The 26,023-nt window shown below is 43.6% G+C and overlaps 1 protein-coding gene across 16 annotated transcripts in view; it reads right to left on the minus strand.

Moving 5' to 3' along the window:
• LOC129831871 (protein Aster-B-like) overlaps positions 1 to 26,023 on the minus strand; it is a 163,974-nt gene that overhangs the window by 32,432 nt on the left and 105,519 nt on the right. The window contains exon 1 of one of the 16 annotated variants that reach the window (XM_055895404.1): positions 14,969 to 15,385. The exons of the other annotated variants lie outside the window; for them this stretch is intronic. Within the exon in view, the coding sequence (XP_055751379.1) occupies positions 14,969 to 14,991 (23 nt within the window). The 5' untranslated portion in view covers positions 14,992 to 15,385. Of the gene's footprint in view, positions 1 to 14,968; positions 15,386 to 26,023 lie in introns of those variants that run through there. 16 annotated transcript variants of the gene reach the window in all.

Genomic DNA, 26,023 nt, shown 5'->3' on the forward strand with positions numbered 1-26,023 from the left:
AAAGAAAGATGCCCGGGGTCCCTGCTCATCTGCGTGAATGTGCCTTAGGCATGCTGCAAGGAGGCATGAGGACTGCAGATGTGGCCAGGGCAAAAAATTACAATGTCCGTACTGTGAGACGCCTAAGACAGCGCTACAGGGAGACAGGATGGACAGCTGATCATCCTCGCAGTGGCAGACCACGTGTAACAACACCTGTACAGGATCGGTACATCCGAACATCACACCTGCGGGACAGGTACAGGATGGCAACAACAACTGCCTGAGTTACAACAGGAATGCACAATCCCTCCGTCAGTGCTCAGGCTGTCCGCAATAGGCTGAGAGAGGCAGGACTGAGGGCTTGTAGGCCTGTTCAAAGGCAGGTCCTCACCAGACATTACCGGCAATAACGTTGCCTATGGGCACAAACCCACTGTCGCTGGACCAGACAGGACCGGCAAAAAGTGCTCTTCACTGACGAGTCGCGGTTTTGTCTCACCAGGGGTGATGGTCGGATTCTCATTTATCGTCGAAGGAATGAGCATTACACCAAGGCCTGTACTCTGGAGCGGGATCGATTTGGAGGTGGAGGGTCCGTCATGGTCTAGGACGGTGTGTCACAGCATCATCGGACTGAGCTTGTTGTCATTGCAGGCAATCTCAACGCTGTGCGTTACAGGGAAGACATCCTCCTCCCTCATGTGCTACCCTTCCTGCAGGCTCATCCTGACATGACCCTCCAGCATGACAACGCCACCAGCCATACTGCACATTCTGTGTGTGATTTCCTGCAAGACAGGAATGTCAGTGTTCTGCCATGGCCAGCAAAGAGCCCGGATCTCAATCCCATTGAGCACATCTGGGACTTATTGGATCGGAGGGTGAGGGCTAGGGCCATTCCCCCAAGAAATGTCCTGGAACTTGCAGGTGCCTTGGTGGAAGAGTAGGGTAACATTTTACAGCAAAAACGGGCAAATCTGGTGCAGTCCATGAGGAGGAGATGCACTGCAGTACTTAATGCAGCTGGTGGCCACACCAGATACTGACTGTTACTTTTGATTTTGACCCCCTCTTTGTTCAGGGACACTTTATTCCATTTCTGTTAGTCACATGTCTGTGGAACTTGTTCAGTTTATGTCTCAGTTGTTGAATCTTGTTCTGCTCATACAAATATTTACACATGTTAAGTTTGCTGAAAATAAACGCAGTTGACAGTGAGAGAACGTTTATTTTTTTGCTGAGTTTACATACCAAGGTAAGAAAAGTAAGAACTAGGCCATTTCTAATTGTGAAATGTGTTTACATCAATAGGCAATACAAGCATCTCTTTCTATTCCCGTATACGTCTATTTACAAGGTGTGAAGTATACTGAACAAAAATACAAATGCAACAATTTTAACAATTTTACTGAGTTCCAGTTCACCTAAGGAAATCAGTCAATTGGAGAGGACGATCAGATGTCCGTCCTGTCTCCTTGTAAATTCATTAGGACCTAATCTATGGATTTCATATGATTGGGCAGGTTGCGTAGCCATGGGAGGGCCAGGGGGGCATAGGCCCACCCAGTTAGGAACCAGGCCCAGACAGAAATACTCAGTTTCATCAGCTGTCTGGGTGGCTGGTCTCAGACGATCCTACAGGTGAAAAACCCAGATGTGGAAGTCCTGGGCTGGCGTGGTTACACGTGGTCTGCGGTTGTGAGGCCGGTTGGACATACTGGCAAATTCTCTAAAACGACATTGGAGCGACTTATGGTAAAGAAATTAACATTCAACAGATCTGGTGGACATTCCTGCAGTCATCATGACAATTGCACGCTCCCTCAAAACTTGAGACATCTGTGGCATTGTGTTGTGTGACAAAACTGACATTTTAGAGTGGCCTTTTATTGTCCCCAGCACAAGGTGCACCTGTGTGATAATAATGCTGTTTAATCAGCTTCTTGATATGCCACACCTGTCAGGTGGATGGATTATCTTGGCAAAGGAGAAATGCTCCCTAACAGTGATGTAAACACATTTGTGCACAACATTTTAGAGAAATAAGCTTTTTGTGCATATAGAAAATGTCTGGGATATTTTATTTTAGCTCATGAAACATGGGACCAACACTTTACATGTTGCGTTTTTATTTTGTTCAGTATAATATTTCTATTTACACTTTCATCTCACAACATACAGTGGATTCAATATTTATAGTTTATTATTTATTTATAGTTGCCTCCAGCACCACCAATAGCTGGTGTAATGAAAACAGGAAACAATTAAATACTTGAGATATTACACTGGCGTATGGATCATAAATCTAATGGTCCAACTCCTACAGACCTTAAGCCATATGTCAATCTGCACTTCAAAGACGTTCGCATTTACACTTTTGTTATTAGTCATTCTGCTGCAGTGAAAAACGCTTGCTTGAGTTATTTTCACTGAACTTTGCATTTGAAGTTACCACTTTAAATACTGTCATCCTCATGACTCACTAAGAAACTGTAGTTTTAAGTTGGCAACAAGGTAATTTATCAGCCAATGCCACTTCAGGCCTACCTAGCTTCACATAGGCTACACAGGCTGCCCAATTCTGATATTTTTCCACTAATTGGTATTTTGACCAATCACATTAGATCTTTTCACAGCAGATATTTTTTAGAGATGATCTGATTAGTGAAAAAAAAAGATCAGATTGGGGTTCCTGTGTAAACATGGCCATAATTAATAACTCATTTACACAAATGAATATTACCCTTCATCAGGCTTTAGCTTCTTGCTGCCTCCGCAGGGCTGGACTTGAGTGGTTCCATCAAGATAGAGAGCATCTAAAAATACCACTGGCAAAGTTGTGATTTATACTTTTTTTCAAAACCTATTAAGGATGTGTATGCTGCCTGGATACACCATATCATTAAGTTCATCAGGTTGAGCGGAAAACTTCACCCACAGGTTCGCCCAAAAAGGCCTTATCCAAGGGGGTGGAACTCTTTGTCCAAAGTTGGGTCACTCACATAGCTTAAATGCTGATGGTTAGGTGTTTAATCCACTTTACATCTCATGCTCTTCCATTTGAAAGCTGCATATATCAAAAAGACCCATTTGTCAACTTTGTCTAGTACATACAGTAGTACATAGTACAGCATCAGACATACTGCAATGATACACCCAATATATGTGCCTTATGATTCAGTTTCATGTAAAGAAAACACCCCAAAAAATCCTGAGGTCTGGTGCTGGAAATAAATGACGCTGTGGGGGCTCTGGCTAGCGCTGTGGGACAAAGACTCATACCCAGCCCACAGCCCAGTCTCTCCCTGCCTGGATAAGCCTGCCTGGCCTCACACTAACCTACTTTTTTTTGCTCTCATTGTTGTGCACCCAGGGGAGACCCAGATGGCCCAACACTGAGAGAAACACTAAGGCATGACTGGGTAGTGTATGGGGTCCATAGGAGTAGCTAAATGGCTTGTTCTGCCCCAGGCCTGGTTTACTACTAGTGCCACACGGGTCAGTATTGTGTTCTTTTAGACGCTGTTCCAATGACCGCCCAATGTTGAGAGCCTCCGATCTGTCTTTCTGGGCCAAAAGACTGTTTACACTGTCACCATGACAACCCTGATGCGGCATTGCATAGCTGCATCAGAAGTGTCTGTCTCAGCCGGCGTTATTTGGCCATGTGGTTACCACGGCGACAAGCCATTTGTGTGTGTTGCCACCACTCTTGAAGTGGGAGACCAGAGAAAGACAGTGAGAGAGAAAGGGAGGGAGAGAGAGAAACAGAGAGGGGGTGGAGTTGGGGAGAATGGACCGCCTCACAATCAGATATTTATCCTGTCAATGGGTTTTGGTACATAGCCAGCAGCATACCACCCTGCATACCACTGCTGGCTTGCTTCTGAAGCTAAGCAGGGTTGGTCCTGGTCAGTCCCTGGATGGGAGACCAGATGCTGCTGGAAGTGGTGTTGGAGGGCCAGTAGGAGGCACTCTTTCCTCTGGTCTAAAAAATATCCCAATGCCCCAGGGCAGTGATTGGGGACACTGCCCTGTGTAGGGTGCCGTCTTTCGGATGGGACGTTAAACGGGTGTCCTGACTCTCTGAGGTCATTAAAGATCCCATGGAACTTATTGTAAGAGTAGGGGTGTTAACCCCGGTGTCCTGGCTAAATTCCCAATCTGACCCTCAAACCATCATGGTCACCTAATAATCCCCAGTTTGCAATTGGCTCATTCATCCCCCTCCTCTCCCCTGTAACTATTCCCCAGGTCGTTGCTGCAAATGAGATTGTGTTCTCAGTCAACTTACCTGGTAAAATAACGGTAAATAAATAAAATATTAGGATAGCACTCACACACTAGGTTATCTACTGGCATGGTGTTTTAAAGTGCACTTCGCTGAAAGCAGTGTTGCACAAGCTCCAATCTGAGAGTATCATCCCCTGAGCATGGATCAATGTGCTTTCCTCACGTTAGAACTCTGTCAAAACAGCACTTCTCCCCCTTACACTCAGCAGACAGGACATAGAAGATATTTAGTGAGTCCTGCTGAGACAATTCAGCAAAACTGTAGTGTGTGTGTGTGTGAATACAAGCCACAGTCTGATAGTGTTTTATACTAGACTATAAGTTAGATATGTATCACAGTGAAACTACCACTGTACATCCGTCCCTACTGCCCTGCTTTGAGAGCCACTTGGGGACAGAAAGACAGCGCGCTTGGGACTGCAGGGAGTTTGGGGGCAGGGTCACTGAGGGGTGACAGAGGGAGAGGAAACAGGCTGCCAACAGGACAAAGCCCTCCACAGGACACACGGCATGGCACCAACCGCCAACGGGACAGGGACAGGGCCATCTGTGGAGGATGTGGCAGAAGCAGGTCTCTGGGCATGGGGGTGGTGAGGAGGGTTGATTGTGACATGCAGGACTGACTGACTGGGAGAGAGGGGTATTTCTTTATTTGGGCCCCAACTTAATGCAGTACCCCTAGAAATCTGACCACTATAGGGAACCACTGTGAACAAGGCAATACTTCATGCACCTGTACACCCAGTTACTGTATTACAGAATGACTAGTCTGAGATTAGGGATTTTATCTAGAAAGAATCATACTAATACATCGAAATAACCTGATATGGATGAAACACAATTAACTATTTGAAATGCTGTAAATCTCTGAAAAACATTGAAAAGAGAAACACAATGCCTTCATAAAAGGGAAATTCAATTCAAATTTTGTGCTTTACAAAAACATGCAGAGTGGGGTTAGAAACAGCGAAATGTCCATTCTGCCTTTATCAGCAGGCCTATGACAAATCAAAACCTGACGTATTATTTTTTATCTGGGAGAGAAAATGATTATATTCCAACTGCTCCGTAAATCACCTGGTGCTCAAAGGTCTCTCTCTCATGTACGGCGGAAATATATGGAATTCAGGGAATGGGTTCTTTACTATGCTTTTAAAAAGCTTAATGGAAAAAAACTTTAATGTTCAGTCAACGTTCATTGAAAAAACAAGCGTACAGATGGAACCCTTCAGCGTGCACTTTCATTAGCTAGCCACCCGTTAGGCAGGAATGGCACGGACGCCGTGGACTGTGTACGCCTGGCTGCTCCTAAATAACACGGCTCACGGTACATTAATGACGAGGTGCAGGCCTCTGTGTGAATACAGGGAGTGTTAACACTGTAGACTAAATGCTCTCAGCTTCTGTTAACACTCAACTGCCCTGGCCTGACTCCATACTATACATCATTACAACAGGCTTGTTCAATAACCATTCAGCCTATATAAAGAAGAGCCGCTGCCTTTGGGTCAGTGTCCCCTGCTTTCTGATATATCTGTTTTCCTCGCACAGTAGTACTGGAAAGCTTGGATAGACACTTGTGAGAATATGATGCAGAAATGGCACTTAGTTTCACAGGCTGTGTCTTAGCCAGAATCCACCTCCACTTGAATGACATTCAATCCAATAATAACCCAAAGCTGAGATACAGACAGTCATCACCATCCCTTCTCCTCACACATAATCAACAGATATGGGCTGTACTATCCCCTTGCCAATGCCAGCAAACAAACACACAAGAGTATGTTAAAGCAAAATATGGCCAGCTAGTTATATGACTGTTGTTTTGCAGGTTTGTATTGATTATGATAGGATGCTAGGTGCATCTCTGAACACTTTAGAGATCGTTTCATTTGACCACAAATAGATAAAAGGAAGCTTAGAACCTAAAACATATCAACCTGTGTCAGATTATATTGCATTATATTGCTAGTCTGTGGTGCTTGTCTATGTCACATACTGTACATTAACAGCATCATGTTATTACGTTATCCTTGCACTAATAATGTTATGTATTACATCAGGGTGCTGGATATACAGGGAGAGCAGGGTTTTTTCTGGATCTAAAAGGGGCTGAAGTGTTGGGCGTGGCAGGGGGCATGGCAATGGACACGGTTGGCTGTTGGCGCGGCTGACTTTTAGAGAACATTTGAGGCCCCCATCGTACCTAATCTTTGAATTTAAGCCAATGTCCTGCAGTTCTACAAAAAAGTTCAAAGCGCATAGAGACATTTTTGCAGTTTTAAAGGTCAATTCCTGCAATTCTACACATTTTGCCATTGAGCTGAGAGAAAATGTTGCACTTTTAAAGCTATTTTCCTACATATTCTATGCATTCAGTCATGGCTAATGCTGTGTTATTTTGCTCAAACCTAATAACAAAATCAATACTGCTAAATTCATTGTTTTAGGAATTTTCTATTCTCCCAGACCGTCTAGCTTTTACTTTGGTGATTGTTAGTTCTCAAAGATTACAGTATACAAAAATATATGGCTACATGATCTTTTCCACATACTTTATATCTGGTTTTAGTCATTAAAGTTTACACTGAAAACTTTTTTCCATCCTGAAAATGAACTGTTTGGTAGAAATATCCCTGGAAAGCTCTGACCGTGCGGGAGGAAAGCTTATAAAGAATTGGAGATGACAACCGGCCGCTTCGAGAGAATACGGTGAATACACAGACAGAGAGACAGACAGAGAGAGAGTGAAAGAGATATTAACAGTCATCACCTACAGAGAGATGAACCTGGAGAAGAGTCCCTTAAGCAAGCTGGCCCTGGGGCTCTGTTCAAACACAAACAGACCCCACAGAGCCCCAGGACAGCACCACAATTAGAACCAACCAAATCATGAGAACACAAAAAGATAATTAATTGACACATTTGAATGAATGAACAAGAAGTATAATGCTATTTGGCTCTAAACAGAGAGGTGGGAACTGAGCTGCACTTCCTGACCTCCTGCCCAATGTATGATCATATTAGAGACACATATTTACCTCAGATTACACAGATCCACAAAACAAATCCAATTTTGATGAACTCCACAGTGCACCATCACAGCCGCAAGATTTGTGACCTGTTGCCACAAGAAAAGGGCAACCAGTGAAGAACAAACACCATTGTAAATACAACCCACATCTATGTTGATTTATTTTCCCCTTTTGCAGTTTAACTATTTGCACATCGTTACAACACTGTATATTGAAATGAACACGAGGGGAGACAGAGAGATGGTTTCAAGCACAGGGCGCAGCAAATTTTTATTTGTAAAGGACCACAGGAGGAGGCAGGTAGCTGGGTCCAGGGGCAGGCAGAAGGTCATACACAGGAGGAGGCAGGTAGCTGGGTCCAGGGGCAGGCAGAAGGTCATACACAGGAGGAGGCAGGTAGCTGGGTCCAGGGGCAGGCAGAAGGTCATACACAGGAGGAGGCAGGTAGCTGGGTCCAGGGGCAGGCAGAAGGTCATACACAGGAGGAGGCAGGTAGCTGGGTCCAGGGGCAGGCAGAAGGTCATACACAGGAGGCAGCAGGTAGCTGGGTCCAGGGGCAGGCAGAAGGTCATACACAGGAGGAGGCAGGTAGCTGGGTCCAGGGGCAGGCAGACGGTCATACACAGGAGGAGGCAGGTAGCTGGGTCCAGGGGCAGGCAGAAGGTCATACACAGGAGGAGGCAGGTAGCTAGGTCCAGGGGCAGGCAGACGGTCATACACAGGGGATCCAAAAAGGCAACAGTACAGGCAGGGAAAAGGCTATTCATGTCTTCCGGGAGATCAGGCAATATGTTGATAACAGGAAATACAATAGGCTAAAGTACAGGCCGGGAATAGGCAAAAGGCGTTGTTAGTGAGGAAGGCAAAAACTATCATACACAGGAGGATTAAATTACAGGAAAAACATAGCTCAGAATAGAAGTGTCACAAAACAAACAATACCTCACAATGATGGGGTGCAAAGAACTGAACTAAATAGTGTGTGATAATGACATACAGGTGTGTGAATAGGTGATCAGAATTCAGGTGATTGGGATCTGGAGAGTGAGCTGCATTCAGGGGATCTATGTGTTAGAGAGTGTGAGCTGGAAAGTGGGCTGGAGAGTGAGCTGCGTCCAGGGGATCTATGTGTTAGAGAGTGTGAGCTGGAAAGTGGGCTGGAGAGTGAGCTGCGTCCAGGGGATCTATGTGTTAGAGAGTGTGAGTTGGAAGCAGACGTTACATATATAGCCATAATATGACATTTGAAATGTCTCTATTCCTTTGGAACTCTTGTGAGTGTAATGTTTACTGTTGATTTGTGATTGTTTATTTCACTTTTGTTTGTTATGTATTTCACTTGTTTTGGCAATGTAAACATATGTTTCCCATGCCAATAAAGCCCTCTGAATTGCATTGAATTGAATTGAGAGAGAGACAGTAGGAACAGCAAAGCTCCAGTCCAGGGAGAACAATCATGTGTCTCACTCAGAGAGAGACAGAAAGAGAGACAGAAAGAGCGAGAGAGAGACAAGATTTTGTTCTGAAATTCTGGCAAACCCAGGCCTCTTTGCAGTTGTTCTTTTCATGGCAAGTGGAAAGAGAGAGAGTGTGTAAGTGTGTGTCTGTGTATGTGTTAAGGGATAGGGGAAATTGTCTAGCGTTTTGTCATGTGTTGGATGCTTCCATCGGAATCCTTACGAATAATACAAATTCAGCTTGCCACATAACAGTTACCATGGCACTGGCCTTACTGAATAATACACAGACATTTCATTTATAAGGGCCTTTCTTCATCCCTTACGGCTTTTAATTATGTATCAACATCTTGGTGCAGCCCGGTTGGGGAGCCTCCATTGTTATGTCACTGAAAATAACCCTGCAGAAAATGTCCCTGTAGGAAGACAGGGCAGCACTGTATAATAGATTACTGCTGTGTGTGTGTGTGTGTGTGTGTGTGTAGTGTGTGTGTGTGTGTGTGTGTGTGTGTGTGTGTGTGTACAGACAAACACTGCAGTCCGCTCTGAGTGCGAGTGTTTGGTCCACATGATAAAGGAACTGCCTTTACAGTATCAACCACCAGTAGGCTAACAGTCAGACACGTGCAGTGTGAGTTCCATCCCCTGGTTCGGGGAAGGGTTAAAGTTAGGGTTAGGGGAAGGGTTAAAGTTAGGCTTAGGTGAAGGGTTAAAGTTAGGCTTAGGTGAAGGGTTAAAGTTAGGGTTAGGCGAAGGGTTAAAGCTAGGGTTAGGCGAAGGGTTAAAGTTAGGGTTAGGCGAAGGGTTAAAGTTAGGGTTAGGCGAAGGGTTAAAGCTAGGGTTAGGCGAAGGGTTAAAGTTAGGGTTAGGCGAAGGGTTAAAGTTAGGGTTAGGCGAAGGGTTAAAGTTAGGGTTAGGCGAAGGGTTAAAGTTAGGGTTAGGCGAATGGTTAAAGTTAGGGTTAGGCGAAGGGTTAAAGTTAAAGTTAGGCTTAGGCGAAGGGTTAAAGTTAGGCTTAGGCGAAGGGTTAAAGTTAGGGTTAGGCGAAGGGTTAAAGTTAGGGTTAGGCGAAGGGTTAAAGTTAGGGTTAGGCGAAGGGTTAAAGTTAGGGTTAGGCGAAGGGTTAAAGTTAGGGTTAGGCGAAGGGTTAAAGTTAGGGGTTAAAGTTAGGGTTAGGCGAAGGGTTAAAGTTAGGGTTAGGCGAAGGGTTAAAGTTAGGGTTAGGTGAAGGGTTAAAGTTAGGGTTAGGTGAAGGGTTAAAGTTAGGGTTAGGTGAAGGGTTAAAGTTAGGGTTAGGTGAAGGGTTAAAGTTAGGGTTAGGTGAAGGGTTAGCTCAAAGGGTTAAGGTTCTACATCTGCATTACTTGCTGTTTGGGGTTTTAGTCTGGGTTTCTGTATAAGCACTTTGTGACATCTGCTGATGAAGGGCTTTAGAAATACTGTTGATTGATTGAGGTCAGGGTTAGAGTTAGGGGGAGGTTTAGCAAACATGCTAAGTCGTTGCAAAGTAGCTAAAACGTAGAAAGTGGTTGAAACGTTGCTAAAATGCTAAAGTTGTTTGTGTTGAGATTCGAACTCGCAACCTATGGGTTGCTAGACATTTGTGTTTTTCGCAGACCCATCCACTCCAACCAACAACCCTACTTTTGTTTTTTTGTGTTAAGTAACCCTCTGTCTTATGTAACCATACAAAACTTAACATATCATACTGCAGTGCATTCGGAAAATATTCAGACCCCTTGACTTTTTCCAAATGTTGTTACGTTAGAGCCTTATTCTAAAATAGATTTTTTTTTTAATATTCCCCCTAATCAATCTACACATAATGACAAAGCAAAAACAGGTTTTTAGAAATTTTAGCAAATGTATATAATTATTTTTTTTTTATATCACATTTACATAAGTATTCAGACCCTTTACTCAGTACTTTGTTGAAGCACATTTGGCAGTGATTACAGCCTCGAGTCTTCTTGGGTATGGCGCTTCATGTTTGGCACACCTGTATATGGGGAGTTTCTCCCATTCTTCTCTGCAGATCATCTCAAACTCTGTTAGGTTGAATGGGGAGCGTTGCTGCACAGCTATTTTCATGTCTCTCCAGAGATGTTTAATCGGGTTCAAGTCAGGGCTCTGGCTGGGCCACTTGACGACATTCAGAGACTTGTCCCGAAGCCACTCCTGCGTTGTCTTGGCTGTGTGATTAGGGTTGTTGTCCTGTTGGAAGGTGAACATTCACCCCATTCTGAGGTCCTGAGTGCTCTGGAGCAGGTTTTCATCAAGGATCTCTCGGTACTTTGCACCGTTCATCTTTCCCTCGACCCTGACTAGTCTCCCAGTCCCTGCCGCTGAAAAACATCCCCACAACATGATGCTGTCACACAATGCTTCACCGTAGGGATGGTGCCAGGTTTCCTCCAGACTTGACGCTTGGCATTCAGGCCAAAGAGTTCAATCTTGGTTTTATCAGACTAGAGGATCTTGTTTCTCATGGTCTGAGAGTCTTTTTGCCTTTTAGCATACTCCAAGTTGGCGCTCATGTGCCATTACTGAGGAGTGGCTTCCGTCTGGCCACTCTACCATAAAGACCTGATTGGTGGAGTGCTGCAGGGATGGTTGTCCTTCTGGAAGGTTCTCCCATCTCCACAGATGAACTCTGGAGCGCTGTCAGAGTGACCATCGGGTTCTTGGTCACCTCCCTGACCAAGGCCCTTCTCCCCCGATTGCTCAGTTCGGCCGGGCAGCCAGCTGTAGGAAGAGTCTTGGTGTTTCCAAACTTCTTCCATTTAAGAATGATGGAGGCCACTGTGTTCTTGGGGACCTTCAATGCTGCAGACCTTTTTTTGTACCCTTCCTCAGATCTGTGTCTCGACACAATCCTGTCTCAGAGCTCTATGGACTTCCTTTGACCGCATGCCTTGGTTTGCTCTGACATGCACTGTCAACTGTGGGACCTTATATAGACAGGTGTGCCTTTCCAAATTATGTCCAATCAATTGCATTTACCACAGGTGGACTCCAATCAAGTTGTAGAAACATCTCAAGGATGATTAATGGAAACAGGATGCACCTGAGCTCAATTTTGAGTCTCATAACAAAGGGTCTGAATACTTATGTGAATAAGGCCTTCACTTTGAATACAATAGCAAAAAATTCGAAAAACCTGTTTTTGCTTTGTCATTATGGGGTATTGTAGTAGATAGAGGTTATAGAGTTTTTTTAGAATTAGGCTGTAATGTAGAAAAAGTTAAGGGGTCTGAATACTTTCCGAATGTACATTAAAATGGAGTGCCTCGGATTCACATACAGAATAACACAAAATGCTATTAGACCAGGTTGGGTTCCTGTATATTGGCTTCACTCCCTGTCCTGCTGTTGCTGCCTCTGTGCAGATTAAACCCACTCCGAATGTCATATCAACAGCAGACATCCCCAACCCCCCCCTGGGGTTCCCACTCCTTCTCTTCCTCATCCTCCTTTCAGAAGTAACACTATACTAACAACCACTCACCCACCTCTCCTCTCATTCCTTCTAACAACACCACAAAGCTAACCTACAAGGCCAGTATTTCATCATAAAAGTTTATGAGGGAAACAGAGCGACAGCAAAGACTCTGATCTATAGTGATGTACATCTATGGGCATCACAATTACAGTGTTGGGCTTCCCGTAAGAGGCCTCTGCCAATCAAATTGACTTCAGGCTTACACAGTAGGATGGACCTTGCGCTGGGGACACACACGGGCGGGCACACACACACACTCTGATGGTATGAGAAAAAAGTATTTGGATGAGTGTGGAGAGAGGAAGCAGGACGTAGATTGCTGAAGCTGCTCCCCCTTTTTTCTTGCCATTCTCTGTAATTCTTCACAAAAAATATCTGGCAGAGAAGGCGGCGCATAAACAAACACATTCAGAGGAGAGGGTGGAAGGGAGAAGGAAAGGGAGAGGGAAACAGAGTAAGAGAGAGAGAACAATAGAGAGAAAGAAAAAGAGGGAGAAACTGAAAGAAAAAGGGAGATTTTTTCTTTTTCTTTTTTTCTTTTTTTCTTTCACCTTTATTTAACCAGGTAGGCTAGTTGAGAACAAGTTCTCATTTGCAACTGCGACCTGGCCAAGATAAAGCATAGCAGTGTGAACAGACAACAACACAGAGTTACACATGGAGTAAACAATAAACAAGTCAATAACATGGTAGAAAAAAAAGAGAATCTATATACAATGTGTGCAAAAGGCATGAGGTAGGCAATAAATCGAGTAATTACAATTTAGAAGATTAACACTGGAGTGATAAATCATCAGATGATCATGTGCAAGAAGAGATACTGGTGTGCAAAAGAGCAGAAAAGTAAATAAATAAAAGCAGTATGGGGGGTGAGGTAGGTAAATTGGGTGGGTAGTTTACAGATGGACTATGTACAGCTGCAGCGATCGGTTAGCTGCTCGGATAGCAGATTTTTAAAGTTGTTGAGGGAGATAAAAGTCTCCAACTTCAGAGATTTTTGCAATTCGTTCCAGTCGCAGGCAGCAGAGAACTGGAAGGAAAGGCGTCCAAATTAGGTTTTGGCTTTAGGGATGATCAGTGAGATACACCTGCTGGAGCGCGTACTACGGGTGGGTGTAGCCATCGTGACCAGTGAACTGAGATAAGGCGGCACTTTACCTAGCATAGCCTTGTAGATGACCTGGAGCCAGTGGGTCTGACGACGAACATGTAGCGAGGGCCAGCCGACTAGGGCATACAGGTCGCAATGGTGGGTCGTATAAGGTGCTTTAGTAACAAAACGGATGGCACTGTGATAAACTACATCCAGTTTGCTGAGTAGAGTATTGGAAGCTATTTTGTAGATGACATCGCCGAAGTCGAGGATCGGAAGGATAGTCAGTTTTACTAGGGTAAGTTTGGCGGCGTGAGTGAAGGAGGCTTTGTTGCGGAATAGAAAGCCGACTCTAGATTTGATTTTGGATTGGAGATGTTTGATATGAGTCTGGAAGGAGAGTTTGCAGTCTAGCCAGACACCTAGGTACTTATAGATGTCCACATATTCTAGGTCGGAACCGTCCAGGGTGGTGATGCTAGTCGGGCGTGCGGGTGCAGGCAGCGAACGGTTGAAAAGCATGCATTTGGTTTTACTAGCGTTTAAGAGCAGTTGGAGGCCACGGAAGGAGTGTTGTATGGCATTGAAGCTCGTTTGGAGGTTAGATAGCACAGTGTCCAAGGAAGGGCCGGAAGTATACAGAATGGTGTCGTCTGCATAGAGGTGGATCAGGGAATCGCCCGCAGCAAGAGCATCATCATTGCTGTATACAGAGAAAAGAGTCGGCCCGAGAATTGAACCCTGTGGTACCCCCATAGAGACTGCCAGAGGACCGGACAATATAGAGATAGAGATAGAGAGAGTGTGGGGCTGCTCTTTTCCTGGTCAGTCCTTTCCTAATTTCCTTTCCCCAGATGCTCCACAGAGGCTCCACTGGCCATGTCTCCACACAGTAACAGTCACTGGCTAAGGCTCCACTGCCATGTGTCCAGTATTGGACATACAGTGGGGCAAAAAAGTATTTAGTCTGCCACCAATTGTGCAAGTTCTCCCACTTAAAAAGATGAGAGAGGCCTATAATTTTCATCATAGGTACACTTCAACTATGACAGACAAAATGAGAAAAAAAATCCAGAAAATCACATTGTAGGATTTTTTATGAATTTATTTGCAAATTATGGTGGAAAATAAGTATTTGGTCACCTACAAACAAGCAAGATTTCTGGCTCTCACAGACCTGTAACTTCTTCTTTAAGAGGCTCCTCTGTCCTCCACTCGTTACCTGTATTAATGGCACCTGTTTGAACTTGTTATCAGTAAAAGACACCTGTCCACAACCTCAAACAGTCACACTCCAAACTCCACTATGGCCAGGCTCATGCTTAATGAGAGCGAGGTTGTGAATCTCCTTCTCAGGCCATTTCCTCTTACACATTATTGTACACCCACACACATGCATGTAAAAAAATAATTTCTTACATTAGAAGTACTATACACACACACACACACACACACACACACACACACCACACATGCACACATGCACGCACACACACAGTCACATGTGTTTACAGCCACTCATACCCTCGATCACAGACACACGCTTAAATAGCAACAACAGCCACATTTGAACATTCCCTTTGATGTAGACACAGTTTTGCCTTACCATGCGAGTTTGAAGCCTTTCATCAGTGCAAAGAGGAGTGTCTGATGGCCATGGCGTCTTCTCGCCACTGTGCCGCACGCTCATACCACGGCATGCTGGGACAGAGGCTGGCCTCCCGTACCCCGAGAAGGAGAGAGGGATAGAGGGAGGAGTGGATGGGCAGATCTGCTCCGGTTGAAGCCTGGTTGATGGTGTGCTCCTGTTCTCTCCTCTCGGCTGGGCTCTCTCCCTGGCTAGAGCAGGCTGAGGCTAGGGATCCGAAGTGTTAAGCACTAGTGCCAGTAGCCCTTTCAACAGCCAGTTGTTCTCCAGCTTAACCGAGAGTGAGGTAGACCGTACTGTGTATACATCATGTGGGCTAACTCACCACATAAACAAACATACACTCAAGAGGATGTCAGTCTCCCCTACACTTGCCAGGTTCCTACTGAGCATGCTCCGTTCTGCTCCCTCCCTCTCCTCCATCCTCCATCCTCTTCCCTAGATGGCTCACTCGCTCTCCTGCATGAACGAGGCTGCATGGTCATGGAGATATTGCAATCGTTTTACGCTTCCTCGTCAGACCCAGAGGTAATCAGTGTCAGCAGTTTGACCTCTTAATCTATTAATACAAGGCACAGTGTGCACTGAGGTATTCTGTCTGTCTGTCTGGACCAGAAGTCCAACTGGGGACATTTTGTTTGTCCCCACAAGGTCAAATTCTATTTCTAGGGGGTTTAGGGTTTTTCGTAACAAAGCATGCTTCACTCATGCTGCCAAACATACCCTCGTAAAACTGACAATCCTACCGATCCTTGACTTTGGCGATGTCATTTATAAAATAGCCTCCAACACTCTCCTCAGGAAACTGGATGCAGTCTAACACAGTGCCATCCGTTTTGCCAAAGCCAAAGTGACCTGTATGCTCTCGTTGGCTGGCCCTCGCTTCATATTCGGCTCCAAACCCACTGGCTCCAGGTCATCTATAAGTCTTTGCTAGGTAAAGCCCTGCCTTATCTCAGCTCACTGGTCACCATAGCAGCACCCACCCATAGCATGTGCTCCAGCAGGTATATTTCACTGGTCACCCCCAAAGCCAATTCCTCCTTCGGCCGCCTCTCCTTCCAGTTCTCTGCTGCCAATGACTGAAACGAACTGCAAAAATCACTGAAGCTGGAGACTCATATCTCCCTCACTAACTTTAAGCACCAGCTGTCAGAGCAGCTCACCGATCACTGCACCTGTACATAGCCCATCTATAAATAGCCCATCCAACTACCTCATCCCCATACCGTTAAGTATCTCTACTTGCACACATCTATCACTCCAGTGTTTAATTGCTACATTGTAATTATTTCGCCACTATGGCCTATTTATTGCCTTCCCTCCCTTATCCTACCTCATCTGCACACACTGTATATATACCTTTTCTATTGTATTATGTTCGTTTATTCCATGTGTAACTCTGTGTTGTTGTTTGTGTCGCACTGCTTTGCTAAATCTTGGCCAGGTCGGTGTTGTAAATGAGAACTTGTTCTCAACTAGCCTACCTGGTTAAATAAAGGTGAAATATATATTTTTTTAAAGGTTCGAATTAGTGTTAGGATTAGGTTTAGGAGCTAGGGTCAGTTTTAGGGTTAGGTTTAAGGTAAGAGTACGGGTTAGGGAAAATAGGATTTTGAATGGGACTGAATTGTGTGTCCCCACAAGGTTAGCTGTATAAGACTGTGTGTGTATGTGTGTGTGTGCTTACATATGGGAACATATTTTGGGAGAGGGTTGACATGTTTTGCCATGGGTTTTGTCATGGATGTTCTTTTCACAACACATTGAGAACATTAAAGGTATTATACATGGGGAGGTGAGGAGGCTATATCACTTCCTGAAACTACTGGGCATTAGTGTCACCAAGCCCCTTCTCCATGCCCCCTTAAAGACAACACTCTCCAAACACAGTAGGCAACTAAACCACAGGCACTGACTGGGTCAGAGTGCATCACATTCCCCCGTTGGAATCACCTTAGAGGGCATGCATTACACCTCATTAAGACAGCGAATGCAGCTATCACTAATGTTAACCACTCTCCGTGTCTGTTACCACAACCCAGACCTTTACTGACTTTCTAGCTTATTACACTAGGTAGGTAGAATTACAGCAGAATACATATAACACAAATTCAATCATGTGTATTCATTGTACTAATATATAAGTGGGATTCATTAGGGAATTATGGGGTGAAACAAAGCACTTGTCAACACGGCAGACTAGGCCTACTTAAAATAGTTCAATGACATGTTTTTTTCGTTTTCATGTCTCTGACACTCCTCGTGCTCTGTGGATGCACCTCCCTCGTGAGAGTGAGTTTAAGAAGCAAGCAAGCGATTTGATAAAGGAAGGAAGGGAGGGAGGGACACAGGGTGTGAAAGGAGGGTGAGATCATATTAAAGTTCTGGTGACCAGAACAAGCCTGGCAGAGATCCGACTCAGTCAGACCCGTGATAAATCTGCTGCTCCATCCACATCAGCAGAGAGAGAGAGCCTGCTGCTGAGTCACCCCCCCCTGAGTCACAGCAACATAATTCAGAACATGGCCCATTCTTACAGCATTCTCCCTGTACACAAAGTCAGAACCATAGGATAAATAAAGGGGGCATATAAGCAGACAATGAAAGCTCTTACAATATTCAATGATGCCATTTCTCTAAAACAGGTTATAGGCTACATGTGCACCACCAAGTCAGAATAGTAGGCAAAATTAAGAGGGAAGAATTGACCAAATTATTAGGACGAGGCAAATGGGCTACTAATAGCGTACTACACAACGTACACTTAGTATTACTTTCTTAGCTACAGTATACATACAGTGGCAAGAAAAAGTATGTGAACCCTTAGGAAATACCTGGATTTCTGCATAAATTGGTCATAAAATGTAATCTGATCTTCATCTAGATCACAACAATAGACAAACACAGTCTGCTTAAACTAATAACACAAACAATTATACGTTGTCTTGTCTTAATTGAACACACCATGTAAACATTCACAGTGCAGGGTGGGAAAAGTATGTGAACCCTTGGTTTTAATAACTGGTTGACCCTCCTTTGGCAGCAATAACCTCAACCAAACGTTTTCTGTAGTTGAGGATCAGACCTGCACTACGGTCAGGAGGAATTTTGGACCATTTCTCTTTACAAAACTGTTTCAGTTCAGCAATATTCTTGGGATGTCTGGTGTGAACTGCTCTCGTGGTCATGCCACAGTATCCCAATCGGGTTGAGGTCAGGACTCTGACTGGGTCACTCCAGAAGGTGTATTTTCTTCTGTTGAAGCCATTCTGTTATTAATTTACTTCTGTATTTTGGGTTGTTGTCCTGTTGCATCACCCAACTTCTGTTGAGCTTCAATTGGCAGACAGATAGCCTAACATTCTCCTGTAAACTTGGGAATTCATTTTTCTGTCAATGATAGCAAGCTGTCCAGGCCCTTAGGCAGCACCAAACCATGATGCTCCCTCCACCATACTTTACAGTTGGGACGAGGATTTGATGTTGATGTACTGTGCCTTTTTATCTCCACACATAGTGTTGTGTGTTCCTTCCAAACAACTCAACTGTAGTTTCCATCCATGTGCACTTTTGCAAACTTCAGACGTGCAGCAATGTTTTCTTTTTGGACAGCAGTGGCTTCTTCCGTGGTGTCCTCCCATGAACACCATTATTGTTTAGTGTTTTACGCATTGTAGACTCATCAACAGATATGTTAGCATGTTCCAGAGATTTCTGTAAGTCTTTAGCTGACACTCTAGGATTCTTCTTAACCTCATTGAGCATTCTGTGCTGTGCTCTTGCAGTCATCTTTGCAGGACAGCCACTCCTAGGGAGAGTAGCAACAGTGCTGAACTTTCTCCATTTATAGACAATTTGTCTTACCGTGGACTGATGAACATCAAGGCTTTTAGAGATACTTTTGTAACCCTTTCCAGCTTCATGTAAGTCAAATTGTTCGAGGCATGGTTCACATCAGGCAATGCTTCTTGTAAATAGCAAACTCAAATTTTGTGGGTGTTTTTTGTAGGGCAAGGCAGCTCTAACCAACATCTCCAATCTCATCTCATTGATTGGACTCCAGGTTAGCTGACTCCTGACTCCAATTAGCTTTTGGAGAAGTCATTAGCCTAGGGGTTCACATACTTTTTCCAACCTACACTGTGAATGTTTAAATGATTTATTCAATATAGACAAGAAAAATACAATAATTTGTGTGTTATTAGTTTAAGCACACTATGTTTGTCTATTGTGTGACTTAGATGAAGATCAGATCAAATTTGATGACCAATTTATGCAGAAGTCCAGGTAATCACAAAGGGATCACATACTTTTTCTTGCTACTGTATCTCCCTGGCATATTACATAATTTATGCAGCAGAATACAATACATTTTTGGACTCACCTTAACAGGTCCTTCGTGGGCAAATTCTGTCATCAAACTTCGTCATCAAAGTCTGGCATTTTCTGAATTTATGGCACTCTCAAAACGGGGAACTCGAAAAAAACAAGATCAAATCATGACGACGTCAGTGATCTTCAGGTTGTAGCTCTAGAAAGAGGCCTGGTTTCCAAAGGGTTCACTGACTGAGCTTGGAAAAGAGACCCTTAAACCCAGACTTGAGATCACACAGCCACTCCACTGAATAGCAGGCTAGCGATTGCTTTGCAATGCTAGCGATTGCTTAGCCACTAATATCGTCCAAACCACTCATTGTTGAATTTCTCTTCATTATTTCTCTTCATATGACATGGATTAAAAATAATGTGCCAGTAGATTGTCAACTTGATTTATGATGACTGCTAGCTTGCTAGCTAAGATTTTGAAAGTATGATTTTAAATCCATTTTAGAATAAGGATGTAACGTAACAAAATGTGGAAAAAGTCAAGGGGACTGAATACTTTCCCGAATGCACTGTATTTATATAGTGTATTGTAGGTATTACTGTACTGTTGGAGCTAGGAACATAATAATTTCGCTATATAAAATCTGCATCAAATATGTACGCAATCAACAAAATGTCATTTGATTTGACAAAGCATGGACAAAATACATTGTCTATAGCTTCAGTGCCAGTCCTGACCCTCCTTGTGTGCTATAGCTGATGCAGAAGGATAGAACAGTGAGGGGGCCATCAACTCAGATTAACTCACACAGCAGGACAATACATTACTCAATTACTCATACCCAGTTCCTTTATGGAATACCAAAGAGAAAGATGAACCACTACTAAAGAGACGTATACTTGAGGTCTGAGATGTTTTCCCAGATAAACAATACCCAGAGGCACTGGGCTCCACAGTAACAGAGTGACACAAACGACCACTATGTCTTCCACTCCACATGATGTTTCCTGGAAACCAGCAGAATTTTTAGAATTGACCCGACACATTTTCTCTTGCCCAGTGTCTTTATGTACAAATTGACATGGTTATTGTGTCCCTGCCTGTGAAGAACGCTTCCATGAACCAATAATGACGCAAAACCTCTTGTTGCTCTAACGATGTCATCAGACTAATGAATGTAATCAACTCACTGGCCATCTATGGGCATTGAGGAGGTAGCTCAGGTGGCCTTTTACAGTATGATGTTTTTAGGGATGTTGTGTCTAGTTTTCTGCATGTTGTTGTGGCTAAGTCAGTGCTTACTATAACTGGTTTAATATTTATTCATTTATTTTCACTAGTTAGTTTTATCCAGTGACTGTTCTTTTGATGTTGAGATGATTTCAGCCCTTGCTGTTCTTCTGCACTGTACAGAATGCAACAGGAGGATGCTGTGGAGGTTTGTCTGTGAGTCTGAGCCTCCAGCGTAGTAGCAGGGTGGTGCTGAATGGACAGCTCCCTGTAGGAGAGAAAGCCTGTCTCCCTGTAGGAGAGAAAGCCCTTACCTTAACCAAACCCTTAACCTAATTTAAAACAAATCTGAAATGAAATAGCCACTCCACTGAATAGCAGGCTTTGCTTAGCCACTAATATCTTCCAAACCACTCATTGTTAAATTTCTCTTCATTATTTCTCTTCATATGACATGGATTAAAAATAATGTGCCAGTAGATTGTCAACTTGATTTATGATGACAGCTAGCTTGCTAGCTAAGATTTTGAAAGTATGATTTTAAATCCATTTTAGAATTTTAACCTTTATTTAACTAGGCAAGTCAGTTAAGAACAAATTCGTACTTTCAATGACGGCCTAGGAACAGTGGGTTAACTGCCTTGTTCAGGGGCAGAATGACAGATTTTGTACCTTGTCAGCTCGGGGATTCAATCTTGCAACCTTTTGGTTACTAGTCCAACGCTCTAACCACTAGGCTACGCTGCTGCCCCAGAATAAGGATGTAACATAAGAAAATGTGGAAAAAGTCAAGGGGACTGAATACTTCCCCGAATGCACTGTATCTATATTCCGGAGTCTGACACGGCTCGTTCTAATATTTCTATATTTCTTAATTCCTTTATTTTTCTTTTGGGGATTTGAGTGTATTGTAGGTATTACTGTACTGTTGGAGCTAGGAACATAATCATTTCACTATATAAAATCTGCATCAAATATGTACGCAATCAATAAAATGTCATTTGATTTGACAAAGCATGGACAAAATACATTGTCTATAGCTTCAGTGCCAGTCCTGACCCTCCTTGTGTGCTATAGCTGATGCAGAAGGATAGAACAGTGAGGGGGCCATCAACTCAGATTAACTCACACAGCAGGACAATACATTACTCAATTACTCATACCCAGTTCCTTTATGGAATACCAAAGAGAAAGATGAACCACTACCAAAGAGAATGTGCTGAATGGACAGCTCCCTGTAGGAGAGAAAGCCTGTCAGGCGGGCGAGATTATAAGGAGACTACTGACCTGCAAACGACTAACCTGACCCTTACCTTAACCAAACCCTTAACCTAATTTAAAACAAATCTGAAATGAAATATGGGTTTGCAGGTTGGAGTGTCCGTATAGCCTTTTCCTTGTCAGGCAGCTGGGACAGATTTGTCCGTCTCTCATCAACACCCACTGCTGACTGCACTACACCAGCAGCAACACTGACTATTAAAGGTTTGTGCCAGTTAAAATAACCTCTATCACAGGAATTTAGAATTATAATTATGTCAGTAGAAAGACAAATGTTATGCATTTAAAAAAAATATATATATATTTTTTAAAGAACAGCAATGTCAATGTCCTGATCTACAGCTTGCAGTGGCTGTAGATCAGGACATACATTTGTAGTTTCAGTATATCTCAGTACATTTATTATGTCATCTCAGTACATTTATTATGTCATCTCAGTACATTTATTATGTCATCTCAGTACATTTATTATGTCATCTCAGTACATCTATTATGTCACTGTTATGCGAGTCAGCAGCAAGAGACTCACATGATTTGTGTAACTATTTCAAATGTCCCGAGTCCAAATCCAGCCCAGACTTTTTATTTGTTCCTAAGAATAGTATTTCTAGCTAATCTGCATTAATTCCACACTGTGGTGTGGTGTGGTGTGTGGGATGGGATGTCTATTTTCTTCTGTCAGGCAGGCCAGAGATCCTATTGTGCTGCCTGCTGGGAGTCTCTCCCTAGGACCATATTTATGGTCACAGTTTTTTTCAGACACGTATAGGTTGACCACTGCCAGCCAATCAGACTACTATGGGCGATCAGGTGACTGAGTGGCTGTAAGATTTGTTTACCGTCAGACCGACCAGGGAAAATGTGTCCACGCTCGCCAATGCCAACCCCACAGTCGCACATGGCCAATGAGTAGGGACACAGAGCTGTAATGGCCCTACTGTCACAACCACGCACACCTGATGTAATCCACATGGACAATCTAACACACATACAGTTCAAGAGTTTAAATACTATGGGATTAGCCAGCCCAGACATAACCAAAACACCACAGGGCAGAAACAATGGCCAAGTCAAGGAAACACTTTTCTCAAAAGTTAAAAGAGAGATCTGATCATGCTCTGGCTCCACCATAAATAAAATCACAAAGTACATTAAAGCACTCATTAAAAACACAGCCGCTTCCTGCTTCTGCAAGGGAAGCAGGACTAAAATAGACAGGCTCTCACACCAAATCCCCAACTCACAGAATTAATACCAGAACAAAAAATGGAGAGGAGAGGGGTGGGCCAGGGAACAGACTGTTTGGATGCATAAAGAAACCAATAGACTCCAACATAGCCAGTCGAGTAAAAACATTTACGTTTCCAGACACCATGACTGACAAAGGAACTCTTGCTGTCTGTTGACTGTGATGACGGACAGAGAAAGAGAAAACAGACTTGATGCGAGTGCAACAGGGTATCAAACACACCTCTGTTAGTGCGTGGTGGGGTCAAATGGAGGGGGTAGTAAGTGATGTGACAATGACAAACAATTTGTAGGTTGTAGTGAACAGGAGCAGTGTTCTGCCACAGTGAGAGATGGGTTGTGCTATCCGGGAACCTTGGAACATCCCTACCCTAAACCCTAACCCCTACCATAACCTTAAGCATAACCCTTACCTTACCCTAACCTTAACCCCTTACCTTAATAATTTATAATTTTTACTAAAATGGGGTAAAGTCAGAGTTGGGACATCTCAAGGATCTCACTTAGACTTTCCGTGAGAGATGTGCTCCTGTACCCTTACAGTATATCAATGACTCAACCCAAGATGGGCCCTGAATGCTAAAAGTAGTGGCAGCTGTGTTAGCTCCAGGAAGGGATGTCATATGGTGTGTTCTGGAGGATTGTGTTCTGCTCTCTTCAGGTTTAGTCAGCATTCTATTCTATTCTGTATGGCTGTGACCTCACTGGCTATGTGGACAGTCTCCCAGGGCCTGTCTGTACTACAGTATTGTATTTACAGTACTGTACCCACTACTTGTCCCTAACTTCGTCCTTCAATACTTGACTTATTCATCTCTGCAGTGGACATACAGGTAACTGCCAAAACAAAGTATATTGAAAGCAGGTGCTTCCACACAGGTGTGGTTCTTGAGTTAATTAAGCAATCAATACATCACATCATGCTTAGAGTCATGTAGAAAAATAACCAGTTGCCCATTATTTTGGCTACAAGAGGAGATCTCAGTGACTTTGAAAGAGGGGTCTAAAAATGAGCATAGATGGTATAAGTGTGTGTGTGTGTGTGTGTGTGTGTGTGAGCCACCAGATCACAACCCAATCATACACTTATGGTAGATTCTGGAGTGGCGCCTGAGACAGTGTTTTCCACCACCATCAACAAAACACCAAATTATGGAATGTATTGTGGAACAATGGTGTCGCATCCATCCAATAGAGTTTCAGACAATTGTAGAATCTATGCCAAGGTGCATGGACACTGTTCTGGTGGATCTGGTGGCTCGTGGTGACCATACACCCTATTAAGACACTTTATGTTAGTGTTTTCTTTATTAGGGCAGTTACCTGCACATATGAGCCAGGTTATCGTTACTCATTGTATATTTATTCCTTTTTCCATTTTTCTCTCTGAATTGTTGGGAAGGGCCTGTAAGTAAACATTTCACTGTTAGTCTACACCTGTTGTTTACTAATCATGTGACAAATAAAATGTGATTTGATTGTGCCTTTCTTCTAATAAAGCTGGGAAACATAGCACCAGACTGACATTATTAATACTCACCCCTACTCTTTAATACAAAAAAAAAAGTCAATTGCACATTGGAGTATTAAATCCTTTCCAAATGGATAAAACTGTACACAACAGTGATGCTTGCTGTGCTGAGTGTAGTCACAGCATCATGACGTAACCTTTACCCTCTATTCTCATAACAACTGAATGCCCATGTGTATGCATGGTGAGATCAACTTCAGGTCTCTTATCTGTTTATAGCTCTGTGTTCAGATGCAAACCACTGGAGGTTTGCATCTGAACCTTAAAGTATTTCACGTGTTACTTTACGCACCACATTCTTCACCCTCCCCATTTCTTCACGATTCCCACTTCACTCACCCTCTTCTAAACCTTTCCTATCAGTGACACATGACGATTTACATGTCTGCCTCATATTTCTGAACGGCTGAAATAAAAACCTTGAGGAGATACGAACAAACATTCCAAGAGCAAAACAAACATTCTGTATTTTTCCAGACCCCAGAAAGAATACTCTGTTGCCATAGAGATAAATGGGATGCGTCATTATCAAAGTCAGGAGTAGTTTGCCTGCTGTTTGAAGGCCATATGTGGACCTTGCCTGCTGTTTTCATTCACACACACACACACACACACACTTTTTCATCTGTTTACTGTTAGTTGTCATGCCACAAAACCCCACAAGGCATTCAAGGATGGCACTTGAGCTATTTTGAGCTGAGCAGATGATCCACGCCACTCACTATGAAAAAGCAGCATCATTTACCAAAGTTTCCAGAAAACAGCCTTGCACGCCCAAACTTCACATTCCAAAAACCTACAAAGAGATAGAGTACATCCTCTACAATCCGACCTCAGGGGATGAATTGATGGAAAGCTGAGATGACATCATCATCAGGTCGTGTACCACCAAAAGTGTGGTTACAGTGTACTCTGATGGACATCAGAAACTGACACAAACAACACATATTACATAGCTCTGCTTGCGTAATCTCAGGGGTGATCTATTACCCCAATGGTTTGACATATTTGGTTGCGTTTCCCTGTTTGACAAATCCACCGGTACAATTGGAGTGGGGCGAATGCACCAATGCAACTTAGGTAAAGCTGTTAAAATACATCTAGCCTGGATCTAGTTTTAGGATACAGCTATCCTGTTCCTTAGGGACATACAATACTGTACAGTAGTGGGCCAACTCTGGATCAGCTAACCAGGGTGACTGTGCAGACAGTACAGTGCAGTGCAGAGCACACTGGAGCCATGGTGACTGTCCCTATACAATACAATGCTGACAGAGACCTGATAGACCATGTGCTTGCAGGAAAGGACAAGTGGCAGCAACTCTAGTACAGTATTTAATGAGACTGTGATATGTGAAGACTGACGAGCCATTGGGTCAACACAGTGCCAGGG

This window comes from Salvelinus fontinalis, chromosome 33, assembly GCF_029448725.1.
Source record: "Salvelinus fontinalis isolate EN_2023a chromosome 33, ASM2944872v1, whole genome shotgun sequence".
NCBI classification, from domain to species: domain Eukaryota; kingdom Metazoa; phylum Chordata; class Actinopteri; order Salmoniformes; family Salmonidae; genus Salvelinus; species Salvelinus fontinalis.